Source organism: Bos taurus, chromosome 4, assembly GCF_002263795.3.
Source record: "Bos taurus isolate L1 Dominette 01449 registration number 42190680 breed Hereford chromosome 4, ARS-UCD2.0, whole genome shotgun sequence".
In the NCBI taxonomy this organism is placed as follows: domain Eukaryota; kingdom Metazoa; phylum Chordata; class Mammalia; order Artiodactyla; family Bovidae; genus Bos; species Bos taurus.
In genome coordinates, this window is record NC_037331.1 from 53,515,060 (window position 1) to 53,542,103 (window position 27,044).

The 27,044-nt window shown below is 38.8% G+C and overlaps 1 protein-coding gene across 2 annotated transcripts in view; it reads right to left on the reverse strand.

Annotated features, from left to right (window-relative positions):
• Positions 1 to 26,084, reverse strand: part of MDFIC (MyoD family inhibitor domain containing) — a 98,307-nt gene extending 72,223 nt beyond the window's left edge. Inside the window, exons 1-3 of one of the 2 annotated variants that reach the window (XM_005205417.5) lie at positions 25,578 to 25,686; positions 25,241 to 25,429; positions 4,398 to 4,520 (exon numbers count right to left, since the gene is read on the reverse strand). In XM_005205417.5, the coding sequence (XP_005205474.1) occupies positions 4,398 to 4,520; positions 25,241 to 25,325 (208 nt within the window). In that variant the 5' untranslated portion in view covers positions 25,326 to 25,429; positions 25,578 to 25,686. 2 annotated transcript variants of the gene reach the window in all.
• Positions 26,085 to 27,044: the final 960 nt, after the last annotated feature.

Below are 27,044 nucleotides of genomic sequence, written 5' to 3' on the forward strand. Positions count from 1 at the left end.
AGGCTGGTAAAAGAAATGAGAGTCCCTAACAGCAGAGCCTCTGGATGTTGTGAGGAAACTCAGCGGATGCCAAAAGGAGGATTTCAAGTAGAAGGACGTAGGAGCTCAGTAAAGAGGAGGCGATTGTGAATTAGAGAGAGAGGCTTGTGTTTTACGACCAATTAAGTGCTTACTATTATGAGAACTAAAACCTCTTCAAAATGAATAAATGGGTTAAATAGAATGGGGATTACCATTTAAGTAGAGCATTCTAACTTTGCTTCAGATCATGGGAATTCTACAAGATCACAAAGGAGAGAATTAGCTGAGCAAAATAGTTTCATTTAATGGGAAATTTATTTCGGAAGGGAAGCTAAGGAAAATTTCTGGAGTGAAGTAATGACATTTAGAATTAGGAGACGTTTATGTAAAAAGTGATGTCCAACGATAAAGTTAAGTAATAAGAATTTTCAGAAAGACCTAGAAAAATCTGAGACACCTGAGGCACTTTAGAAAGAAGAAAAATGTAAGCTCTCCATAGGAAATAATTAGAATAGTAGAATTTGACCTAAATTAAAGGAAAATTTACCCATGCCTATGAGTATAGGCACAGTAACACACACACACACGCACACACACTCACAGATATACTCCTTCCTACCTTAGAAATCCCCCCAAAGACCGAGATCAAAATGTTACTTCTATTCCTTTTCTAGTCTAATTAAAACATGAAATGTTGCCTATTGCCTGATATCAGTTTATGCATATTATGGATTAAATAGAAAAATTAGTATTAATTGAGGATGTCACTTCACTGCAACATTTATTCCACCAAATTAGAGGACCAGTGATTATTAAAATAAGGCATAGCTCCAAATTATATACTGTCCCACATATGCTACTCTGAGGGGAAAAGCCAGTGTTAGCCATAGAAAGAGACTCTTACAAATTCTAAAATGGAAGCCCCATTCCAGAAATTAAATACCAGAATATTTTTCTCAGAATACAAATGGCTTTTAAATTGTAAAAAGAATAAAAAAATTATTAAAAAACAAAACTCTCCCAAACTTCCTCACAAAACCTTCTTATGTTTTTAATTCTTTACTTATTTGATTTAGATTTTTTTTTATAACAAACTTCAGTGGTTGGAAATATCTTTTTAATTTAAATTTCATAAGAAACAGAGCTACAATGCACATTCCCTGACCAGATTGTGTGTGGCCTATTTATTCGAAATGTTTGATTCCATATGGATTTCTGCTCTTTATTTATAACTTCAAGAAAGGATTCTAATAAGTTAGCAACTCAAGGACAACTGACTTGAAATCCAGGCCTTGAGAGCACAGTCCCTCAGGTCTGCCACCTGTGATGTTTTCTAGAAGGACCAGGGGAGGCACACATAGCTGGAAATCTGTGTAGAACTTGTACCCAGTGGGAGCCACAAGTGGGTGGTCCACTGAGGTCTGGGTTAAAGTTCACAGAATAATTTGGAAATTATTCTCAGCTTGGATCTCGTTTATGAGGCCTGAGAATACACCCTTTAATTAGAATACAATTCCCAAAGCAGCCACTCCCTTGACTTTCCAGAGCCCAGTTATTCTCAGAAAAGTAAAAACAGCCTCGTCACACTGACAGCTAACAGTCCCCTATAAATTACGCCTTAAATGTCCAACAAAAAAGGCAGCAGGCATCCGGGACAACAGAGATGTTAGCTGCCAGCCCTCACTCACCACTCTCAAGAAGAGAGAGAGAGAAGTTGTATTCAACAGCAGAGTCACTCCCCTTTGCTTCTTGCTTATGCAGCTGAACTGTCCCATGGAAGCTTGGAAAAAGAGTGGGTTGCACATTTGAAAATGTTCCCACACCCCAGCCGGCCTTATTTTTCTGATGATCCCTCCATCCAGCTAACCTCGCACTACAGTGGGAAACTAAAATCAATTCCATGAGAGCCAGCTGTCCGCCTCTTCCACGGTGCTCAGGGAGCCGCACAGGACTCCTGGCACAGGAGCCAGCCCAGGCCTGACTCACGCAGATGTTCCCCTCCTCCCCATGCAGCTCTGAGCCACAGCCTTCTTTCCAGGGCTATTGTTATTACACAAGATGCACTAGGCCCCAAAAATGCTCTAGATGCTGAAGTAAGAGGAAAACACACATCTCTCTAACTGCAGGGTTAAGAGAGACAGACGCTAAATGACGCAGAGATGGCCAAGGACTCAATGGGGAAAGCCAAAGATGGAAAGTCAGGCTAGCTTAGCAGACGTTAGTGTCTGGGAGTTGGAACAGCAAAAGCTATCAGATTATCAAACTTGCAGATGCTATCCAGGCTTGAGTTGGTTTTAAAGATGACATAAAGTGTTCCATTTTGGAAAATCCACATATCAAATTTTTCTGTAGACCCAACAGAGTAGCCTTTGTCTAGAGAAGTGTGACTGGGAAAATAACAAACATGTAGTTTCTGAAATCTGTCATCAGAATTCATAATCCAAAGTCACCCACAAATATGTGGAAATTCTCAGCAACTTATGTTTTGAGTAAGAGCAGCATTACTGTCTTTGGCCATTATCTTCTGATATCCATTCATCTGTCAATTTTCCCAGCCACTCTCTCAAAGGAGGTAATAAATCTCTCTCTCTGGATTCTTTCAGTGTATGTTAGTATGTGTACCTAGACAGTTGTTCCCAAATACTCCAGTACCCCATGACACAGGCTGCATCATTATCTCAATTAAAAAAACTATTTCATGCACTTTACAATATTTATCACTGTCCATAATCAATACAGACAAGAGAGAGGAGTCTGTTTTAAATCCATTCACTTTAATGATGTGAGTACTGCGGCTAAAATGAGTTTCATCAAATAGCACTAAAACATGACTTTTTTTTAACACAACATGACTCTCCATATCCTTATGCAACGGTGGTTATATTTTAGTTTTTATCCTATGAGTTCTTATTCATGTTTTTCCAAGTGTGGGCCTTGGGAAGGGAAACTGGTGAAATAAATCAATTAATGAAACACACATACTTAAAATTCTATGAATACAGGGGGAAAAAAACAAGCAAACAATCATGCCTCCCAAAAGGTAAAGTTAAAATTGTCTGTAAGACCCTGTCTCACGCTCTCTTGTTGCTGAAAAATCACAGATAAAATATGCTAGTATCTCACAAACCCTTAAGTTTCACAATAGCAGTGTCAACATTTAGAAAGAAGATGACCAATATATGTTTTGGAGATAAATATTTACTTGAAATAATTTTTTTTGATTCTTTGGAAAAGCTGAATAAATCTTGCTCCTAATTTCTGAGTTTCACTTCCTTTCTATTCCCTTCCCCAGTAGAAAAGTGTAAAAAACCAAATAGTTCTAAAATTAAACTAAAACAGTCACTTTTAGAGCTTTTGCTTGAAAACTTTATGTCTCCTTCTACAGTGTTTTTATTGTTTTTTTTTTCTTCTACAAAGTTGGCTTTTCCTTCTACCTGCTTTTTTCTATTTGGTTTCAATTATTCAAAGTAAATGTAATAAGTAACACAAAAAAGTTTCAGTATTATAGAGTTGTCTGAAGAATTAAATTAAAAACAACAAAAAAAAAGTAAAGTAACACTTGATTCCCAGAATAAAATTTTCCTCTGTCTTCTCTGAAAATTTGAAAAGTGACATGGATAATTTGGTTACCATAAATGATAATTTCAGATGCAGTACTCCTAAGGCCATCCAGGCATGGCACAGCACAGTGGTGTTCTTTCTATATGTACATTCACTACACAGAATCTTTAACTATGTGGCAAATTCATCTTGAATCCACCAGGGGGAATTTAGCGGCCAGAACAAGCACAACCTGCCATCAACATGGATTCTGAATAGCCCTTAAAAGATACTGGTGTTTCTGGACATTCCCAGAGTAAAACAAAACTAAACCAAAGCTTATTACATATTCTACAGAGCACTTTTAAGAAGAGGAAGAGAATAAAAAGAAGCTAAGTAGTGATAAAAGTGTTAACTGTGAAAAAACAGTTTGGAATCATTTGGCCAGAACAGGGACCACATGCGTTACCAAAATACTACTCACTGTCCTCTACCTCATCTCTATCTTTTTAGTTTCACTGTCTGTTTATACGTAGAATTGTCCAACTTCTGCTTAGTTGTTACTCAAGAAGGAATTAAGTTTTGTCTAAATCTCTCTGAGGATGGAGTTCAAAATTTTCAGCTCAATACTTCCTTTTTAAAGACAGGATGAAAGCCAGCAGACAGTATTATTTATACACTGCTTTTACTTCTATATTTTAAAGACTCATGAAAAACACTTTCAGGTAAGTTGCTGATTTACAGATTTCTAGTAGAATTATATGAGATGATTAACTGAGAGCATATTATTATAGTTATGTCCCTGAATCACTCCAATTTTCTCCAAAAACACTTACTTCTGATGAGTTCATCATCCGAACAATTTCCCCAAATGGACTGGTCTTGCATCTCTCCATGTGTGAAGCAGCTATCGGTAGCTTGAGTTATCTCTCTCTCAGTATTTTCTTTATCACATTTTTCTAAAAAAAAAAAAAAAAAAGTATTATCATTAAATGTTACATATTTTTCTGTTTTCATTTTTATAGATTTCCTTTTTCCCAAATGCTTCTATAAATCTGCCATAATTTAAAGAAATAGGCACAATACCTCTACTAACCATTGCCTACGTTATTGACTCAATAGAGATTTACTAGCATCTACTCTATGACTGCGCTTCAGAAGCGGCACTAATGGTAGAGAACATGCCTGCCAATGCAGGAGACTCAAGAAACGCAGGTTTGGTCCCTGGGTCAGGAAGACCCTCTGGAGGAGGGCATAGCAATCCACTCTTGCTTGGAGAATCCCTTGCACAGAGAAGCCTGATAGTCTACAGCCCATAGGGTTGAAGCATCTTAGCACACACACATGCACTTTATGACTAGCATTGAAGAAACATTTTACTGTAAAAACTGTCTGTTAAGATTACTGTAAACAGGTTATCAAAACATAGCAAATGATCTGCCATGATAGAAAAATGTGTAACAATTCTACCAAGGATGGAAGTGAGTCCACACATTAGAGGGCAAGGGTGGCAGGGAAAGCATCAAAGATGATGAGAGATTTATTTGTGAGTTTATGGGTTCTCCAGGGAGGAAGCCAATGAGTAAGGAAAAGTAATGTCTTATTGGGAACATAAGCAAAAAGCTGACTATAACACAAGGGTAAATGAATGTCATGAGAGGTCCAGAGCACTAAAGAGATTCAAAGTACGAAGATACTCAACAGAATTCAGAGCTCAAGAAAAGCATGATAGAAAATGGTGCATGTTGGATAATCTTTAAGATCAGCAGGAATTCTCAAAGTAGAGATGAGAGAAAAGCCATTCCAAGTGAAAGAATTGCAGGGCAAACACCAAAAGCAGACACTTGGGCAAGAGTTCAAATTTTCTGCACTGTGAACTACTTAAAGAGGGATATTAGGAAATAAGAAAAGTCTGAACAGGGACATGCTATGGATATTTGCATGCCAAGGTGAAAAATCTGGACCTAATTTCAAAGTAAGATAAACAAGTGACAGTAGGCACGGTAGCTTTATGAACTGTCTAATCAAAGCCACACATAGGGGAAATGAACAAACTTATACACACCAGAGGTTCTCAATCCTGCTGCTGCTGCTGCTGCTGCTAAGTCACTTCAGTCGTGTCCGACTCTGTGCGACCCCACAGACGGCAGCCCACCAGGCTCCCCCATCCCTGGGCAAGAACACTGGAGTGGGTACTTTAACTCACTCAGGGGACTTCTTAAAAAATAGTTTCCTGGGCCTCATAACCTAAAATTCTACTTTAATTTGGGGGTGGGGGACCCAGGTGATTCAACTGTCCTTAAATCCTTAAGAAGCACTGGAGGATGGACGCATCTAACAGGGAGAACAGAGTAAGGGAAACTAAAAGGGAGACTGATGAGAGTTTTGTCACCTGGATAAGAAGATGGGAAAGGAGGTAACTGTGAGAAAATAATTAGAGGATTCACAGTCTATCAAAGAAGATGATAGCTGGAGATGACTGAGTTGTCTTAGAATAGATTTGACTGGGAAAACCTAGAGATCAGGAAAATAATTTATAAAATACATATTTGTATATGTATCTATGTATAACTGAATCACTCTGCTGTACAGCAGAAATTTGAAAAAGGAAATAGTAACCCACTCCAGTATTCTTGCCTAGAAAATTCCATGGACAGAGGAACATGGTGGGCTACAGTACACGGGATCACAAAGAGTCGGCCACGACTGAGCACGTTGGCACAGCAGAAATTAACACATTATAAATCAACTATACTTTAAATATATATTTTTTAAAATAAAAATATATATTTGTATATAGTAGATATTTGGGCACTGTATTATGCAGTTGAATATACAATCAATTACAAAACACATCCCAACCTTCATGGACTATAGCCCAACCAAGTCTAGTGGATGAGTTTAGTTTTGAACATCTGCAAGTCACAAAGTTATAGCTGAAACAGTTATCTTCCTAAACTTGACTGCCCAAGTCATTCAAGTGAATAGGCTCACCAAAACTGTAAGTCTATGAAAAGAAGAGTATCAGGAGGGTTCTATACAATTAGAAAGGAATCAGAGAAGGAAGAAAAACTAGATGATGTCAAGCCATGGAAGCAAGGAAAGGAAAGAGATTCAAACAGAAGTTGTTAGTCAACTGTATTAACATTTCCAGTGGAAGGAAAAAAAAAAAAAGTTCTGCACATGCAGAAATTTCTCCTGTACCATGGGGATTTCACAATTGAAAAGTTCTGCCATAAAATACATTTCAACACATGAAAATAGATGGACACTCAGGAATAAGTCCAGAGGCTAAGATTTCTGAATTTTAAAAAATTGGGTCTTCAATGCTAAGTATTTTTAGAAGGGAAAACCGTATTCAGATAGCAGTAAAATATAAATTAGAACCATACTAAACCAACATGTTCTAGATTTATGTAACATTTACTCAGCATTATCCTAGGAAAAACGTAACCTTCCTGAGATGTGTTAGTTTCAATTAAAATCTTGACTTTTTTAAACAACTTCTGAAATCTTTCCACTGCCACAGTCAACCCAAGGCCTTTCTGAGATGATCAATAGAAAAGATTTTTCTAGTAGCTCTACACAGGGACTCTCTCCTCAGCAGAGTCCTACTTTCTTGCTGCTACTGTTATGTAGCTGACTGCCGCCAGGTGTCATGCTAGTAGGCTTGATTCAATTAGTAACTCTAATTGAAGCTGAATGAAATTAATTATATAATTTTGAGCTGTTCAAGTTTAATTCCATTAAAATTAATTCATGAAACCAGGGCATTATGAAGCAATGCTGACTAAAAGAAAATAGGTATGAATAAAGCCTCTAGACACACTTGACTCACATTTGAATCATGTCCAATATTCAAGTGCTAAACGCAGACCCTCTCAACTCTCCATTGACTAAATGAAAATGTTATGTGGCTCGTACACACACAATTTTAGTAGTGACCCACTGCTAAGAAGAAAACAATGCTCCTCCTGCTCTGAATATTTACTGAGACAATTAGCTTTTTTTTTTTTTAAGTTTCCTTATCTGGGAAATTCTAGAATTAGATGATCTCTAGAGTCCTTCTCAAGTTGTAAAAAAGAAAAATTATCATTCTCTGTCTCATTACATTCAAGAAATGATAACTATGTAACTACTATTAAATCACAATCGTCAATCTACCCAGCATTGCCTCCTTTGAAAACTAAATGTCCTTAAGAGTTGTTCTCAGGCTTTTGCTATGATCCTTAACACTCAGAACCAGAGCAAGGCTCAGAAAAAACTCCAAATTTAAACTGACTCACCAATTCTTCACTCATAAACTTCTGTGACTACTTGACTAGTTTGTGTTTTTTTTAACATATCTATTTTTATTTTATTAACACATCTTTAACATTTAATGAAAATGGCAGCCTCATAAATGGTGTGCAGTTATATCTAATATTGAATAAATGCACTCAGAATGAGATTTAACTGATTACTGCAAAATGGGCACCATGATGTCCAGCCAATCTTATTACAACTTTCAATAGGTTTGGGTCAGCCACTACTCATTAAGAGGAGAAAATAGCAGTTTCTAATAACGGATTTCTGTTATCTGTTTACGTTGTCTATCACTTCTGAATTACAGCAGCAGAAGCCATGGTCCTGGTTTAACTGATTCCTTTCTAGCTTTATGAAGGTTTGTAGGTGCAATTCAACTGCTATTTGGGCCTGAAAGATATGACAGGACCACAAAGATCTCAAAGGCGATCAAATAATTTCAATGAAGCATAAAATCAATCTATCTTTCTACAGGTTTCTGTATATTCATCCTTTCCTCCCCAACTATATATATACAAGCACTCTTTCCCAACTTAGTAAATTTCTCTTAAAAGGGGATCTTCATCATGTCAATCATGCTGTTCTTCCAAGCCACTGGCTCTCTACTGTAGACCACATTTAACATAAAGATGCACAAGTCCCAACTTTAGGGTCCCAATTTGGGTGATACAGAGAAAGGAGGGTGTCACCATCATATACGGCCAGATTTGAAGAGGACTGTTTTAGGTAAGCTCTTTGGTACTATACAATTTAGAGAAAACTTAGGAAGCGTTAATTGCTCAGCTGTGTCCAACTCTTCCTGACTCCATGAACTTAGCCTGCCCAGGCTCTTCAGTCCATGGAATTCTCCAGGCAAGAATACTGGAGTGTGTTGCCAGAAGAGGGAATCCTTCTCCAGGGGAGCTTCCCAATTCAAGGATTGAACACAGGTCTCCTGAATTGCAGGCAGATTCTTTACCATCTGAGCCACCAGGGAAGCCCTTCTGTACTGTAAAATTTAGAGAAAATTTAGAAAAGCCCATCAAATACTGAGATATAGGCCTTGCTTCTCATCCCTTTGTCACAGTAGTCCAAGTTATCAGAAAATATAATTTTATCAAATCACTAATTAAAATAGAGGGATTTAGTTCTATCCCTATGTTAGGACAACACTAAAACCTAAATTACTACACATAACACTAAACAGTCCTACTAATAGATGAACATTAAGAAGTATGTGTTAGATGTTAATACAAAAGTTGAAGACACTTTAAAAATATCACTAGAGCAAAGGACAGTCATATACCACTGGCATCTGCTGCCAAGAGGCTAGCTCCCACACATTCTCCTTTGCCCACACCAAGGAGGGAAACGCAGAAGAATCGGTGGATGAGGGGGAAAAGCTTGCTCCCTGATAATGAATCCTCTAGCTGGGGAGACCAAACACACACACAAAATAATCAAGCAACTACAAAACAGAAGGAAATGAAAACTGCCCTGGGTCCTAATTCTGGGTCAAAGACTGACCAGCTGTGTGTCTGGGGCTCGGCCTCATTCTCTTTATCCAGAAATGAGGGCATTGAGCTGGATGGCTGCAGAGATGGCTTTGTTGTCTGTAAAATTCTGTAAATCCGAGTCTGCACAAAGGCTAAACAATTGAGCCAAAACTTCATACACACACACACACTGTAGGGTGTTTAGAATGGAGAAGAGAAAAATCATAGAAAAATTCTGTAAAGCCCTGGGTTTGAATTAATTTTCAAAGAAAATGACAAGCATAAATTACACCTAACAGTCAAAGGAAAAAGGTAAGAATTCTAAAGGATCAATTTAAATATAATATGTCATACTCAGAAATGACTATCTGACAGGATCAATACTCTATTTTTTATTATTTTTCTAAAGAAAGGCGTGAATGGTGAGAAGCAATCTCTCTCCAATCTTGATTATTCTTGCTAAAGGATATGAGATTCAGGTAAATAGAATTTCCATTTGATTTAAAATTTTATAATATTTTGCCTAGTTGGCATTATCTAATTTTTAAAACTTGAGAGTTTTACTTACCTCAGACAGTTGGGGAATAAAATAACTTAATAGTGACTAACAAGAGAGAACAATCTAAATGTATAAAAGAGTACACTGGATAATAATACATGTAAAATACTATATATGCCATATTAACAACCATTCAGCTGATATGTAGTTGTTAAGTAAAGAAGAAGAAAATGCTTCCTTTTGTTGAAAGAATTAATGAATTTTATACTTACAGTATTAGCAACTTTCAAAGGACATTAATATGTTTTATTTATTTCATCTTCAGAACCCATTAGCTAATTTCATATCTCTTCCAGGGTAAAAAGTCCATTGCAATATTCAGCCTTTCTCCAAAATTCCAAGGAATGGTACCTCATAAGGGATCATATTCTACTCTTTGTCAGTCTGATTCAGTAGTAAATTGTTCTTTATTTTAAGTATAAATATGCCATCAAGTGATCTTTAGCTACTTCTAGTTCTGCCCATTGTAGATAGAAATAATAAACTCACGTCTATAAGACAATCATTCAAAGTATTCATGAGGGTTTTTTTTTTTTTCATTAGTTTGTAGTCAAGCATATTTATTATCTGAACAGATACATGGTTTTAACAAATAAGAGTAAGAAAAGAATCTAATAATGTTGTAATCTGTTTCCAGGATGAAATGAGCTTGCCAAAGTTACCTAACGAACTTTTAAAACATGTACAATACTGTTCATGCCTCATCATTTTCCAAGAAAGAGACAATATTGTCTAAAAGTCCAGACATTTGAATCTTTCTTGATAAACAGAATCTGCCTGCCAATGCAGGATATGCAGAAGACATGGGTTTGATTCCTGGGTCAGGAAGATTCCCTGGAGGAGGAAATGGCAACCCAATCCAATACTCTTGCCTGGAAAATCCCATGAACAGAGGAGCCTGGAGGACTATAGTCTGAGGTGCCACAAAGAGTCAGACTGGACTAAGCACGCATGCACAACTCAATGAATAAGAACAAATGATAAATAAAAAGACTCAGGTTCTCAGGGACAGAAATACTATCCTTACACTGTACATTTTACTGGAAAAATGTTTAAGAGCACAGAATCTGAAATCAAGGGACCTGGATCCACCACTAACTACATGGATCCTGGGCAATTTCCGTAATCTTTGTCAGAGTCTTTATCTTTAAAACGGTAGTAACACCAGTCCCTATATCAGAAGGTGGATGTGGAAAGAAATGGAACCATGCCTGGAAAGTAGAATGTCTGGTATATAGTAAGGGCTCATTCATACTTGCTACTAATATTATATTAAGTGTCATTACAATAAGCACCTTTTTAAAACCTTAGGGAGGTGTTGAGGACAGTATCTATCTACTCAGTAATCACTATATAAAAACCAAGCTAGAAATCTGTTTATAGACTGAATATAAGGAAAACTATTTCTTCCTTTGAAAAGCTATATATATATTTTTCCTTATGGACAATGAAAATTATATTAGAGAAAATGCTTTCTTTTTGCCTCACATTTGCAGATAAAATTGAATCATTGGGTTTGACCCTGCAGTTATACCAGTATACATTTCAATTTTCCCTCAGGCTTGGATCTCCTAGTTTCCATTATTCTGTGTGTGTATATATATGCGTATTTTATATATTTATATATTTGATATATATATATGTATTTTAAAGTACTTTTACAGGTTACATTAAATATTCTCTTGAACTAGGCATAGTTCAAATGCACAAACCAATCATCAAATCTACTTATCTGTACTTAATATGTATATTTTGTGGAAGACTAGTATAAATGATGGTGCTTGGCAGATATCCTTATAAAACTGCATAAAACTTAATCAGTATGCAATTTACTTATTTCTTAAAGCAAGCAGTATTAGTAGCTTCCTTTATGCATAAAATTTGGGGCTGCTGCATGCTGATCTACTTCAATTAAATATTTTATTTTAACCTATGAGAGATCACTTATAATCTATATAATATGTATATTCTTACTGCCATGAAACCTATATTCACATCTCCTTTATCTGTAAACAATTTCATTTTTACTCTTCCATTCAAATACCAACATTATTTCAGATTATCTATGTGTATTCTGGATTATGAAATCTTAAATAATCTGAAACTAAAATGTTTGGGAAAAGTAAAAAAAAATTTTTTTTTAATCTGGGTCTCTATTTCCCAGAGGCTAAGAAATGTGGAAATCTACAAATATTTTACAAATGTAACCTTTAAAAACCAAAGATAAGGCAGCTTTCAGGAAGACCTGAGGCTCTGGAATTTCACTTCCTCGCTGATCCAAATAAAGAAAAAAGAAAAAATAATCCCTTAAGCTTAATGACCTTTAAGAAACATTGCAAAACCCACCTGCTTTGCCTGATGTTCTAAAACAGATTAAAATTTCATTGTCCAAAACATTTTAAGATTAAAACCAAAGCATTTTTAGCAGATGAATGAGCATATTACAAAATTTCTTAGTTTTATATATATATACAAAACTTACCATATAATCAGACATACTATGTTTGTTGAATTAATTAAATGCTTAAATCAATTTAATCAACTGTTATTGCCATTATTTTGAAAAATAGTAAGAATTCTGGGAAAAAGCTAAATTCATTCCTTCAAAGGGCTTCTTATGCAGTTAGAAGCTTATGATGTGTTTAGATTTGAAAGAATGAGAAAAATGACACTGACTCAACTAGTTTAGTTGGGGTGGGTAGAGAACAATAGGTTTTATACACAGCAAATCAGAGAACAATTTTAAAATTATATGAATACACAATTGAATACAAATATGCAAACAGATAGGTGCAAACTGCAGCAATAGTGCAAATTAATATCTCAACAATCAGGGCTCTAAATAAATGAGGGGTAAGAAGAATTAGGCACTTTCCATCAAAAAAAAAAAAAGTAGTGGGGAGGTTAGAAAAACGCAAGCTGACACAGGGAACCAGGACACGAGACCTCAGTCATCTTACTCTCCTGCACCTTTTACATCAGAATCTAAAGTTCCTCAGCCTAAAAATGTATTTTCAGGATAACTGACCCCAGACCCCTGCATCTTCAAACACAAGTTCAATAATGTTCTTCCTGCCAGCAAATTCACTCATATTAAAGCCAAACATTCATAAGGCTCATAGAATTTTGAGTTACACGGGCTCATAAAGATCTCTTAACCCAACCTGATAACATAAATTCAGTTCAAAATATTAACATCCAGCATCCCAGAACGAAGGCAAGGAGAGCAGGCATGAATAATTCCAGAGACAGGGAAACCGCCTCAGAAAATAGCTTACTTCAAGTCAGGACTTCTTAAGGATTCAAAGACTTCCCCCAAATCGTCTAAAATTGACTTATAATTTTCACTGATTTATAGAATTTTGTTCTTTGCCATCAGTCTAATCCTTCCTCCATGTGACAGAGCCTCCACGTTCAATTTACTTTTATAAGCATGATAATCTTTTTCAGTTCAGTTCAGTCACTCAGTCGTGTCCGACTTTTTGTGATCCCATGACTGCAGCACACCAGGTCTCCCTGTCCATCACCAACTCCTGGAGTTTACTCAAACTCATGTCCATTGAGTTGGTGATGCCATCCAATCATCTCATCCTCTGTCATCCCCTTCTCCTCCCACCCTCAATCTTTCCCAGGATCAAGGTCTTTTCAAATGAGTGAGTTCTTTGTATCAGGTGGGTAAAGTATTGGAGTTTCAGCTTCAGCATCAGTCCTTCCAATGAATATTCAGGACTTATTTCCTTTAGGATGGACTGGTTGGATCTCCTTGCAGTCCAAGGGACTCTCAAGAGTCTTCTCCAACACCACAGTTCAAAAGCATCAATTCTTCGGCATTCAGCTTTCTTGATAGTCCAACTCTAACATCCATACATGACTATTGCAAAAACCATAGCCTTGACTAGACAGACCTTTGTTGGCAGAGTAATGTTCCTGCTTTTTAATATGCTGTCTAGGTTGGTCATAACTTTTCTTCTAAGGAGTTAAGTGTCTTTTAATTTCACAGCTGCAGTCACCATCTTTTTACTTTTTAATCTTTTTACTCTTATCTAAAAAAGTTATCCTGAAAGAATTTACCTTAATGACTGCTGAAATCCAGAGACACCTCATCTACAGTAGTCCCCCTACTTAGCAATTAACTCTATTATAAAAGAAATTGAGGACTTTACCTTCTTCCCCTTTTTTAAAAATAAGGTTATACACCCATCTTTAGTGCTTTAGCATCATCATTATTCTAAGTGCCATAGTTTTTAAAACTTTTGTTACCTCTCAGTTATACCAACAGATTTTATCAAGAACATTCTAACCCAAGCTCTCTGGTTAAGGTATCAACCCATATTGAGCACTATTTACAAACGTGAAGGCCAATGGAAGTCAAAACTTAACCAAAGAAGTTTTTTAATCTGTAAAGGCATTTCTAAGCTATGATTTGAGTCCGATCTTGAAATAAATAAGTGAGAGACGATGGAGAAGAGCATTACAAATAGTGGTGAAGCCACAAATACGACAATAATGAGAGACTCTGCAGTATACTGAAATTGATTTCTTAGACTTCAGAATGATGGATATGAATTAGAAGTTGGGAGATGCTTCCTCTCTGGTAATTCTCCTGAAGGAGAAAACCAGAAGCCTCTTATTTAATTCATCAATACATTCTCTGGCCTTCTGGATCATTTCTTTGGGGCAGTGCCTACTTGGAATTCTCCTTTAAGACCACCAACCCATTCTGGCTTTACAATTTCTGCAATCTCATTAACTTCCAGTTTTAGTCACCTCCAAGAGGATAACTTATAGATCCATTATCTTCACCCCAGTTCCTAGCTTTACCTATAGATTTGAAGTTTTAACTCTACACCAATATACCTTTAGCAATTTAAACTTAACATTTCCACTTTTCTTCTGTCCCTGCCTGTTTCTCCAACTGTAGCTTGTACATTGGTCAATGGTATTCACAGAATCACTGTTAGTTCTCTATTTTCTCCTTATTGTCCCTTTCCCAACAATCAATTGCTAGAACCTGCTAGTAAGTTATAGCTCTCAATTTCTCTTAAATCTATACTTCCTCGCCTATATCCACCACTAGGGCCTATCCTCACTTTCTCTTACAAATAGAAATGCTTTTCTAAAATAAAGATTGAATATGTTACTCCTTGGCTCAGTTTCAGTTCAGTTCAGTCACTCAGTCGTGTCCAACTCTTTGCGACCCCATGAACTGCAGCACACCAGGCCTCCCTGTCCATCACCAACTCCCAGAGTTCACCCAAACTCATGTCCATCGAGTCGGTGTAGCCATCCAGCCATCTCATCCTCTGTCATCCCCTTCTCCTCCTGCCCCCAACCCCTCCTAGCATCAGAGTCTTTTCCAATGAGTCAACTCTTCACATGAGGTGGCCAAAGTACTGGAGTTTCAGCTTTAGCATCAGTCCTACCAAAGAACACCTAGGACTGATCTTTAGGATGGACTGGCTGGATCTCCTTTCAGTTCAAGGGATTCTCAAGAGTTTCCTCCAACACCACAGTTCAAAAGCATTAATTCTTCAGCGCTCAGCTTTCTTCACAGTCCAATTCTCACATCCATACATGACCACTGGAAAAACCATGGCCTTGACTAGACGGACCTTTGGCTCAGTAAGAATTAAATTCATTTTGCATATGGGTAAAAACCTGATAGAGTTATTGTAACATTGTACATATATTCATGTTGCAAATTCCTACACCTTTCCCATGTTCAATAATTTCAGCTTGTATCTCAGTAGGAAATAGAGAGTAAAATCTCAGAAAATCATCCTAAAATCCTGCACGCTGCTTGGGTGATGTGACGAGAAAAATAAGAACAAAGTAGGTCTATATTTATAAAGACCCAAAAGATTAAAGGCTGATTCACCATGAAAAAAGCAGGCGAACTATTTCTATGAGTAGAGAAAGTGAGGACAGGAAACTGGTTCCCTTGTCCTCTGCCATCTGCCTTCAGGGGGTGTCACCTGCCCAACCACAAGGTGCCTCATTTTTAGAGCTCAACTCTGCACAGTCCAAACCAAAAAGACCTACAGACTGTGTCTTCTTCAGCTCGGATCACTCACAGCCTAACTCAGACAAGACTGACCCCTTGGTATCCTGAGATTCTCTTAACCTCCAGAAGCTCCAGAACTGAACCAGTCACCCTGCAACTGGCCGTAAACTAATCTGTCACAGGGCTCTTATCTTGAACTGATATTCAGACAAGGGATTTGGCGCACACACACACCTTATCCTCTTTCTCACTTAGCTTACAGGTTCTCTCTGGGCAGAACGTGTGTTACACATTTTCAATTGTCACAGGATTTTGTACATAGTAGGCACAAAGGAAATAGTTGTTCATAAGTTTCCCAGTTTAAATATGTTGATATATTTGGTAAGATATATTGTGCTAGCAAGAAAATGTATTTCAGACTTTATTCCTGAAACTACGTAAAAATCAGGCATAAAAGCACATGCATATGAATCATCTTACTTCAGATCATGTGGGTGTGAATCTGAAAACAGAAGTGGACTGCAAGCAGAAACCACAAACGAAATTAATGTTAAAATAACTCTTTTCATAGTTCCTGCTTAGTGAACTCTAAGCAATTAGAATCTATAAAATACAACTCAATTTCCAAAAGTTACAGTAGAAACCTTAGCTCCTTCAGGATGTGTAGGCTAACATAAAAAGAAAATACTAATAGCTTAAGAAACTTCAGTGTTAATGGCAAGAGAGAGGAGGGGGGAAAAGATGAGAGAGAAAAAGGTTATGAGAGAGAATCATCCAAAACACAGGACTGATCAAGGCAGGAGGAAGGGCTGCAGCAGAATTCAACTATGCAAACATCTAGACTCTAGCCAGGGCAGAATCAATCTCCCCTTAATAAAAACTGAATAAAAACTTTTAGGAATAGAAACATAAAAATCATATCCCATGCCTTTATAGGATGGAATACTTACATTAACTCAGAAAAACAATTTGGCTGAATTGTTTCCCTCTTCTGTTTGCTGTTGTTCTAACTAATTTTCCACTTGCAAATGACCTTTTAGATTGTGGCAATTTATGTTTCCTTTCCCCCCAAATCTTTTATTACAAAAATATAATGCTAGTAAAGTCATTGCACACTGTTATTAGACCTTTCCATGAAATCAACCCAACATGATCCAGGAAACAAGGTTCAAAGAAACAGGAAAGGCTCTTACACACCCAAAAATTCCACAGCTTCCCCACTAGCCCTGTAAAGGTCACTCAATTATATATGTTAAATCCTTGTATGTGAACTGACCAAACAAGGCCAACAGGCATGACTCTTGCTGACCAGAAATCATAGCCTGTTAATTGTACTTCTGGTCTCTCCAGCTCCCCATATAGCCTGGAACACAAGACCAGTTGGTACAAACACACTCTTCCCACACATGCCTGATACTCCTCCCTTGCCCCCACTCCCACTGCTTTCATTCTGCCAATCTCCAACCCTAAGCCAATTCCAAAAATCCATTCTATCTGCTTCTATTCCCAAGGTCCTGAATGCTTCTTGCTGAGAAAAGCAATCAACCATGCTGACCGTGTCCACTAAAAATTCATGCCATTCATTCTTTGTTAAGCCCTCAGTGTTACCGAGCAATCCTTTTGTTTGCCCCAGATGGACTCCCTCTTGAATCCTTCCCAATCTTTTCCACACATCTCAAATTTCTTGACTCATCCTAACCCTAACTTGCTCTCAGCAAATGTTACACCTATTTTTCTGAGAACATCGAGGCCTTCAATAATCTCTTACTCATATGAAATTTTCTCTAGATGATCAATCATCCTTTTCTCCAATCCCCATCTCAAAGAGGAACATTCCCAACTTTCCAAAGACTCGTCTTATCATCATCCCCTTCCTTCCCAAGATTTTACTCTTTCAATTACAAACTCCCACTGCACCGCGGTTCCACCACAGGCTCTTTCATCTTTTTTCTTTCTGTCCCATGGCTTTCTTTCCATTAGTGTGTGATGGACATGCTCAAAATTCCCCACCCAAAAGCAGCCCTCTCTATACCCTGCTTCTAACAAACTACAGCTCTTCTCATCTTCCATGGCCCCTAAATATCTAACATTTCTGTGACCAATCCTATAAACTCTCTCTCTGTATTCTTTTCCTTCTTCTCCCAAAAGGCTAGCCGTTCCCCTAAATCTGGTCCTCAAGTATCCTCTCTCACTCTTGGGCCCATCCATCAGCTACTTGGTGGTAAACTCAATCTGTAAGCCTGACCCTCACCACTCTCCTAGGGACAGATTCTCTTTTTCAGTGGCCTACTGGTGATCCTGGCTTAGCATGGAACCAACATGATCAAAAGAAGACTCAACTCCTCCTATGTTTCCACTCAGGTTACAAAGCAAACCTATGAATTACCTTAAATTTCTATCTTCCCACCATCTCCCATATTAAGTATTACGCCGAACCACATAAATGCCATTGAACAAAATTGGTCACTGTGCCTAGTTTTAGGAGATTCAAAAATGAGTAAGTAAAAATCAATGCCCTCAACATTCTCTCACAGCAAGGTAGAGCACTGTCCTGCTTTTGCTATTGTTTTAAATCCATAGTCCCAATTGCACTCCCACTGGTACTCCTCTCATCTTTTGTCAGGCTTTTGTAAAATCCTTCCGCAAAGTCACGACCGTCACTCTTGCCTCTCCCTTCAAAATCATCCTCTGAACTGCCACCAGATTTATTTTCTAAGAACACCAATTTGGTCCTATCCTTACCCTTATCAAGAACTTTCAATAGCGCACTACTGCCTACAGAAAGGATATACAGATTCCTCTCAGGAGAATCAAGGACCTCCTCAAAATTACTTTAGCTTATCTTTACAACGTAACCTTATTTTCAACTCCTTAATAGAGCTCATACAATGCTCTTAGTGAAGTCCTCCATATTCTGTAACAGACCTTGCTCTTCACATCTATCTCCACAAATCTTGTGGAGTTTGACCATGATTCTTGGTCCAACTCAAATCATAAGCTTTTTTTGATTCTTCCAAATGCCCCAGATAGAGATGCTACCTCTCTCCCATGTTGTTTGCCATCACTTTCTTTGTGTCTCTCTATACCTCATGCGAAGAATTGACTCATTGGAAAAGATTCTGATGCTGGGAGGGACTGGGGACAGGAGGAGCAGGGGACGACAGAGGATGAGATGGCTGGATGGCATCACTGACTCGATGGACGTGAGTCTGAGTGAACTCCGGGAGTTGGTGATGGACAGGGAGGCCTGGAGTGCTGCGATTCATGGGGTCACAAAGAGTCGGACACGACTGAGCCACTGATCTGATCTGATCTGATAGCACCTTTCCATCTTCTTTATAAGTATGTATAAATGTATTTCTCAAATATACTGCAAGCCCCAGATTTCATTCATCAATATTTTCCTCTCTGTATCTGTCACAAAGCATCACCTCTGTTTATATATATTGTGTGTGCATATATATATGCATATGTATATAACAGAACATTCACAGAGCACCTGAGTAAGGCAGAAATAAACAACGTGAGAACAAACAAAAAGGGTATGGAACGGATGAAAATTGCTATGAAATTCCCCTGAATTACAAACACAAACATATGTTAATAAATGCTTTCCCTATTCCCATCCTCCATCCTGACCCCCAAACTATTTCTATTCTTTGCCATCTGCTGCCATGACTCACACTTGTTCTGGACAGCAACCAAGCCCTCCATTTACCCAATCATTTATTCCACAAATATGTACTAGAGCCTACTTCAAAGTCAACAGTGCTTCCTGCCTATCTCAAGATTTTGTGCTGTCATCTCCTTCCTTAACACAGTCCCATCCAGCTCAGTTCATACCGCAGTGTCCCTTAGAACTTTATTTGCAGTTCTCAGCTCAAATAATTTAAGCTCTCCAAACATTTTCTTAAATTTATCGTCATAATCATTTAACCACTTCCTTCCTCCCTCCCTTCTTAGGTTTCTCCCAGTTACTCCTTCTCTTATACATTTGATTTTTTTTTAAGCAGAGGGAACATGACTATGTCAAGCTGATAAGGCTTGCATTTCTCTAAACTTACAAAATGAACATTAGTTCCTTTAAGCGAAAAAGGATTTGGAGCATAAAGTCTACAGTGCTTGAAATGCCCCCAAGTCCTCTTCCAAATCTAGACAAAGTTTCTTATAGTTTTCCAGTTAAGCCTATTCTCTAAAGCACCTGTATTGAAAATGTTTCACTTACCTTTTTCTTAATTACCTGTATGTGGTTGCCAGTATCATTAAGAGTATGTTCTCTATAATAACATTTAATAAAATTTTCAACCATCTTTTTGAGATTATTGAGCTAAATATAATTTATCATTCTGTTTCTATGAGAAAGGATAATCCAGATTTCAAAAATCCAACTTATAAGTGAATACAGATCATGTGAAAATTAGGGACTTCTTTCCTTATTATTCCATAAAAATGCTGAGATCCCTAGAGAGAAGTCCAGGATGACGGGACAAAAATATCTACTGAGGCAGTAGAACAAAGTATTAAAAGATCTATTTATTGGCTTATTTTTATCTCATTCTTTTCAATGTGTATTTATGTATTTATTATCTAATATTCATATATATTTGTACAATAGTATACATAATCTTGACAGGAAACTTTTTTGAGGATGAAGACTCAGGCCTCAGTTCAGTTCAGTTCACTAACTGGGATATGGGATAAAAATGCTGGCGAGCTCTAAGAGACAGTACACATGGAGTGATATGATTTAAAGTTTGGAACTTGAAAAGGAGACGTTTCTCAAGATTTTTTTTAAGGCTTTCTAGAAAAAAAAAAAGACTTTTTAAAAATCAAAAGCCTGTAGAAACAATGATTCTCAACTAGAGATTAAAGAGCACCTAAGTGAAGTATGAAGTATGAAATGAAGTTGCTCAGTCATGTCCAACTCTTTGCGACCCCATGGACTGCAGCCTACCTGGCTCCTCTGCCCATGGAATTTTCCAGGCAAGAGTACTGGAGTGGGTTGCCATTTTCTTCTCCAGGGGATCTCCCCGACCCAGGGATCAAACCTGGGTCTCTCACATTGTAGGCAGACGCTTTACCGTCTGAGCTACCGGGGAAGCCCAAAGAGTACCTGGAGATTGTCAAAAGTGCAGATTCTTGAGTCTTACTCTCCAGATTCTGATTCTGTAAGTCTAGAGTGGAGCCAAAGATGTCGGTAGCCTTGAGAGACTAGAATAGCATCTCAACACCACTGTTATTCCAGGCCAGATAATCCTTTGTTCTGAGGGGCTACCGTATTATGTGCATGGTAAGATGTGTATAGTGTTCTCCCTGGCCTCTACCCACTGCATCCCAGGAGCACCCACCCCACCATACCAAACATGTTTCCAGAAGTTACCAAATGTCTCTTGCAAGGCACATCATCCCTGATTGAGGACCAGAGACAGAAGGTGCCCAAAGATGACACACTCTTGAGAAATGCCATTCTTAAAGGATAAAACGATATGGTAAAAGTCAAAGAATATGGATATTACGAGCATACGTGGTATAAATTGAAATAAACAGGCTTCCCATAAAGGAAATCTGATTAGCCACTATAAATTCCTGACAAGTCAGCTAAGCTTCTAAGTCAAAGCTCTTCTTATGTAATTTCAACTTGAAGATTTTCTCCCTAGCTTCTATTTTAAATTATTTTTAATTAACTTTACTGGCATTTTGCATCCTGCTATGAAAAGTCCGCCTAATAGTCTCAGAGGACTCTCCCAAGAGAGAAGAGTGCATTAAATCACACATTATCACATTAAAGAATATTCCAGCACATAGTCCAATAGTCTAAATCTTGGCAAATGCAATGGGGGAGGGAGGGGGGATGCAAGGACCAGAACAGGCAAAGTGATTCACAGTATCCAAAGCTGATTATTCTCAATTCACCCATCTGTAGGAAAAAAAGTTCTACTGATTGTCTACTTTAACCCACATTTATCACAATGACATATATTTTACAATTTGTGCTTCTATACTGGATTCTACTGACTATGTATGAAACCCTGGACAAGTCACTTAAGTTCTCCGGACATCCCTTCTAGAAAGTGAGTCAACTGGACTAAGTTATTTCTAAAGATCCTTCTAGTTATAAGTAGCAAACAGGGAAGCATTTAATTAAAAGGCTCTTTTAACCACGGAGAAGGAAACGGCAACCCACTCCAGTACTCTTGCCTGGAGAATTCCATGAATGGAGGAGCCTGGTGGGCTACAGTCCATGGGGTCGCAAAGAGTCGGACACGACTGAACGACTTCCCTTTAACCATATGGATTCTAATAACTGTGCACAAAAAAGCAAATGCCTATCAAGGTTGATAGCACAATGAATTTTAAGATGCTTGACCCAAAAAAGAAAAAAATGACAATTAGATGAACCATGCATACAAGATCCAGTCTTTTTTAAAACAAAAAGAAGTTTGGCCCAAACTACCCTTCACGCATGAGAAGGTCAATCAAGTCAGTCTTTCAGAAGTTCACCATAAATAGGGAAATAGTTTTAAATCACACATTTACTTTCTAGTTTCTATAACAGAAATCACAAATCAGCTTCTTTGGAGCCATTTCCAGCCTGCAGGTGTGGTTGTTTTATTTGGCCTGGATAAAAATTGGATTTAATTAGCTGCCAACTTTTAAAAGGGAGTGATGATACATAAAAATCCATATTTCCAGTATCTCTTGAAATACTGGAAGATATTAAACCCAAGTGGCAACAGTGAGCTGGACTGAGAAGCACTGCCTCCTGGGCCCAGAGCTCTCCAGGGGCCCTCAGTCCCCACTGCTCCCCATCTTCCCACACCCATCCTGGTTCCTTCTGCCAGCATGGGGCATATGCGCTTATATCCTTATCCGTAACAATTTTCAAAATGCACAAATAAGATTTTTAATGCTTTCAGAGCAACAGAACTGTGCTTGGAGAAGAATCACAGCCAAAGGGGAGAAGTTGCAAAGAAAGAGACCTTGCTCTCAACATGAAAAACTTGCATAGCTATCAATATGAATGCTGATAAGCAGAATGTGCTACACTGTAGGTATTTAACCACCTGAAAAAATGCAGAAAGAAATCCTAGATTTGATGGGAAGTTCAGACTAGAGACCACCCAAATTTACTTTCAACTTTAACTTTTTATGCCTTCAGTTAGTAGTACACATAGCTCCTCACAACACAGTAATACATGAACAGGTTATATGTCTTTACATACATACACATATATATGCATATGCATATTAACACACATATATATGCTATTAACACACATATATATTTAATTTTGTTTGCAGGGGAAGACTTGATTTTATCCTTCTCCTTCATGAAAAGACATTTTCTACTAACTTTCATATAATATTCCATTTTTCTCACAGATTTTAATATATAAAGCTTTAAAATTAGGTTTCTATTAAGTAAGCAGCCATATCTTACCAAAGTATTATTCAATTATTCTTCTGAAAAGATGATCAAGAATCCAAGGACAGAAGGACGAGGATGAAAGAACTCGAGAAAGAGTTTAGAGAAGTGTGGCCTGCAGGCGAAGTTTCTTCACTAGCATCTTTACCAACAAAACCACCCTAACCATGGCAGCTACATACAATTTTCTCCCTGCCCACTTGATCCAAAACTTTTTTCCTTCAACTTATGAGATCTGCTTGTTTGAGATACAAACTTTTAACAAGATTCTGAAGATTTTCTTTTGTAAAAAACTTAACTTTATATTACATTCACAATTAAATTGATGCCTATTTAAAGGATGCAGCAAGTCAAAGTAGACTAATTTAAAAAACCAAACAAACAAAAATGCTGCTGAGACTGAGTCAATTTTCAGGTAAAACATAACCCAAGAGTTTCCACACTGATAATGTGTTACATGCAGTCCACAGTTTTCTTCAGAACATTCTAGAGGTTGGCTTCCTAAAAACATAACATGCGATACCTTAAATCATTACATCTGCACAGGTATCACTGCAACTCCTACTGACTTTAAAATGTATATTTTTAAAGTTGGACATTGCAGATATTGTTAGTTCTAAGTCAACTGTTTTTCTAGTGTGTTTGAGCTTGATTTTTGACATAAGCATTTGTTAACACTAGTGATTAACAGCTCAAGTGTGAACCTGAACAACCCATCAAGGAGCCCATATTACTACTGAGGACATGCCTCATGACAAGAAAACAACTGCCTTGGCAATATAATGTGCAGAACATGCGCTGCTTCTGGGAAAACGTATTTATCGCTCTAGTTCTGATTTTCTCTATTTAGAAAAAATGACTCACTGTTTAGAAGCAAAAAAACAACGATAAACATAATTCAATTTAACAGCCTTTGAATGCCAGAACATTTTAATTTAGCCATGGATGTTTTCTGCTTTTACCTACTGTGGGTTCAACATTAACTTCTCTTCCACTTTTTACTGCTTTAACAAAAAGAATCCCAAGAAGTTCATGACATTATTCTTAAGGCTGGGGGGCTGGGAGGATATCAGGCTTGAAATCAAGATTTAAAAATAGGTTTCTGAACCCTGGAAAATTATTTAGTTTAAATGAGTCAGAACCCTTTAAAGCAGAGTCACACTAAGAGGAAGATACATCAGATTAAGATCCTTTCTGTCACCAACCTGAAGTATGTTACCTTCAAGAGAAGATCCTGTCTGACTTGTGTGTGTATAAGCTTTTTATGGAAGTTTCCCAGGAACAGGAGTACTTTTTTTTTTTTTTCACAGACTGTATTTGTTTACAACTTGGATGAACACAAAGAGCTAATTCATTCTTGGAAAACATTTCTTTTGAAGCCTGTTTATTTCAAATCAAAAACACTTATTGAAAGCATATGCCTGAGCCATTCCAAAGCAATTGGTCACAGAAACCTGAATTATCAAAGCTGCAGAGGAGCCCACAAGAAATAGAAAGATGAAGAAGGGAGAGTGCAGGTTTCTCAAAAAGCAGCGGCAGTCCTGGATCTGCTGAAGACACAGAACTTAAGTGGTGGGGAAGCGCTTAGGAGCCCACACTGTTGGGTCTTAGGCCCTGAAATGCATATGTTTAAGAAACAAGTGATCCTGTACACATCCAGTTTCTTGGCAGCCAAAGGAAGGGGGAGTGGAGAGATCAGTGGATCCCGCCCTCTTATCCGGTTGTTGATCTGAGGCTGTGATCCTGGAGAACTTGATTGAATAATGCTAACTATGCAAAAGTTCACTACGACGAGGTAGGCTCAGTCCTTGCACCAATTCCCCATACACAGATTCCAAGCAGTAAATGTGCGAACACATTTTAAAATGCAACAGTGACAAAGGAACTTGCAACTTGCAAGCGGCACTCACCCTGGGCTGGGGCGCCCAGCCGGCCACCGCCAGCCTCAGCCCCGCGCTGGGGCCCGGGAGCCAGGGCTTCGCCCGCGCCGGACATGGGCCGCTCCACTGAGCCCTCGCCGCGCCTCCGCCTAGCTCGCCGCCCTTCGGGGTCGATGCACCAGGGGCTGGGAGGTGTTGGGTGCAGGGAACTGAATGCTTCTGGAGAGGATTGGAAAAAAAAAAAAAAAAAAGTGTTTTGAGAGAAGAGCACACCACCCCTGCGGGACCTTCCCTCCCCCTCTGCTTCCCTTCCCCAAACCCCACCCCGGGGAAGTTTTGATTTGAAACCCGGGAGGAAAACTGTTACCCAGCAAGTTGACAGCAGTAAGTCCTAGCAGATAGAAGAGGGGCACTCAAGGGGGAGGCGCTGGAAGGGAGATCGGATTTGGGAGCAGCTCCGGGAGGGGATCAGACCCCTCCTCCTCCCGCCAAGAGCACCACCACCTACCTCGGCATCCCCCCAACACACTCAAAGCCCTTTCCTCCTCCTCCTCCTCCTCTTCCGCCTCGGAAAGTTAGCGAGGCTCCGGCAGGGGCCGCAGGTCGCGGTGGCTTGACGGCGGCAGGCAGCCGCCTCTGGGTGTCCCTCCCAGCCTCTCCGTCCCGCTCAGCAGACACCTCAGTGGCGGCAATGGCAGCAGCCGCTCCTGTGACTCCGTGCTCTCCGCCCCCTCTTTCCAGTCAGCTCAGCCCGGCTGGTTCCCCTCCGAGGGGACTCTTGCCCCCGTGCCTCTCTTTCCCCCTTCCACCACTCCTGCACTCCAGAAACACTTCTCGCTCTGTGGCGCCTTTTCATCATATCCGGATCAGAGAGGCCTCGAACTCTTGGCTCTCTGCCCCGAGGCTGGGGGCGGTGCGACCCGGGCTCGGCCTCCGGGTGCCTCGCCTGGCTCTGTCTGGGTCAGGAGGCCAAAGCCCTACAGGGTTGATGCTGGGCGGGGTGGGGTGGGAGTGTCCTCCCAGGGGAAGGAGGGAGCTGGCTATTCCCTGGCTGTCCAAGAGTGCCCCCCACTCAGAGAGTCACCCCATCCCTCTCCCACTCCTGCCCCAGACCCACTGACATTATGGGAATGCCTCGAAGGAAGTAGAAGCCTTCAGGGTGGACAATGCAAAATGAAAAAGTACCACTTTCCGATAGAATACAGAAAGAGCATTTTTGAAACCCTGACCCCTAGCTGAGCGGTTAATCTCTTCATCTCTGGCTCTGAAGAAGTCTTTATCTGTTTTCCAGTTCTTTGTTTATGTTGATCAAACAGGATCCCAGACAGGAAAAACCTGTTGCAGCTGCTTGAAGACTCAAGAGGCATCCAGGAAAAGGGTGACACCCTTGAGGATGCTCTGGCCCTGGTCTCAAGCCCCAGCTATATCAGGGCAAATATCTCCACAGATGGCTTCTGTGGGGAGATAACCTTGTGGTCAGAAGTAAAAAGCTGACAACTCTCCATTTATAAAGGAGATGTTCTGATTGCAGTTTAATCTGATGAACCAAGAATAACATCTATAAAATAATTTGAAGATACAGTGTACTTCAGATAACTTTTGCTCTTTATTCATTGAGAGTGAAATGCAAAATTTGTAGAAAGCTAGAATAAACTCATTCCCTGACTCTTTAGGACAAGAGTAATTCACATTAATGTTATCAAAATTGGAGAAGATGTACATTGGACGCATATTCCTTCTAGGGGTAGCAATAATATCCCAGGAATTTCATCTCTTCAAGAAACCAACTGGAATTGGTTCCAATTGATTAAGAAGACGTCTTTCTTGCCTATAA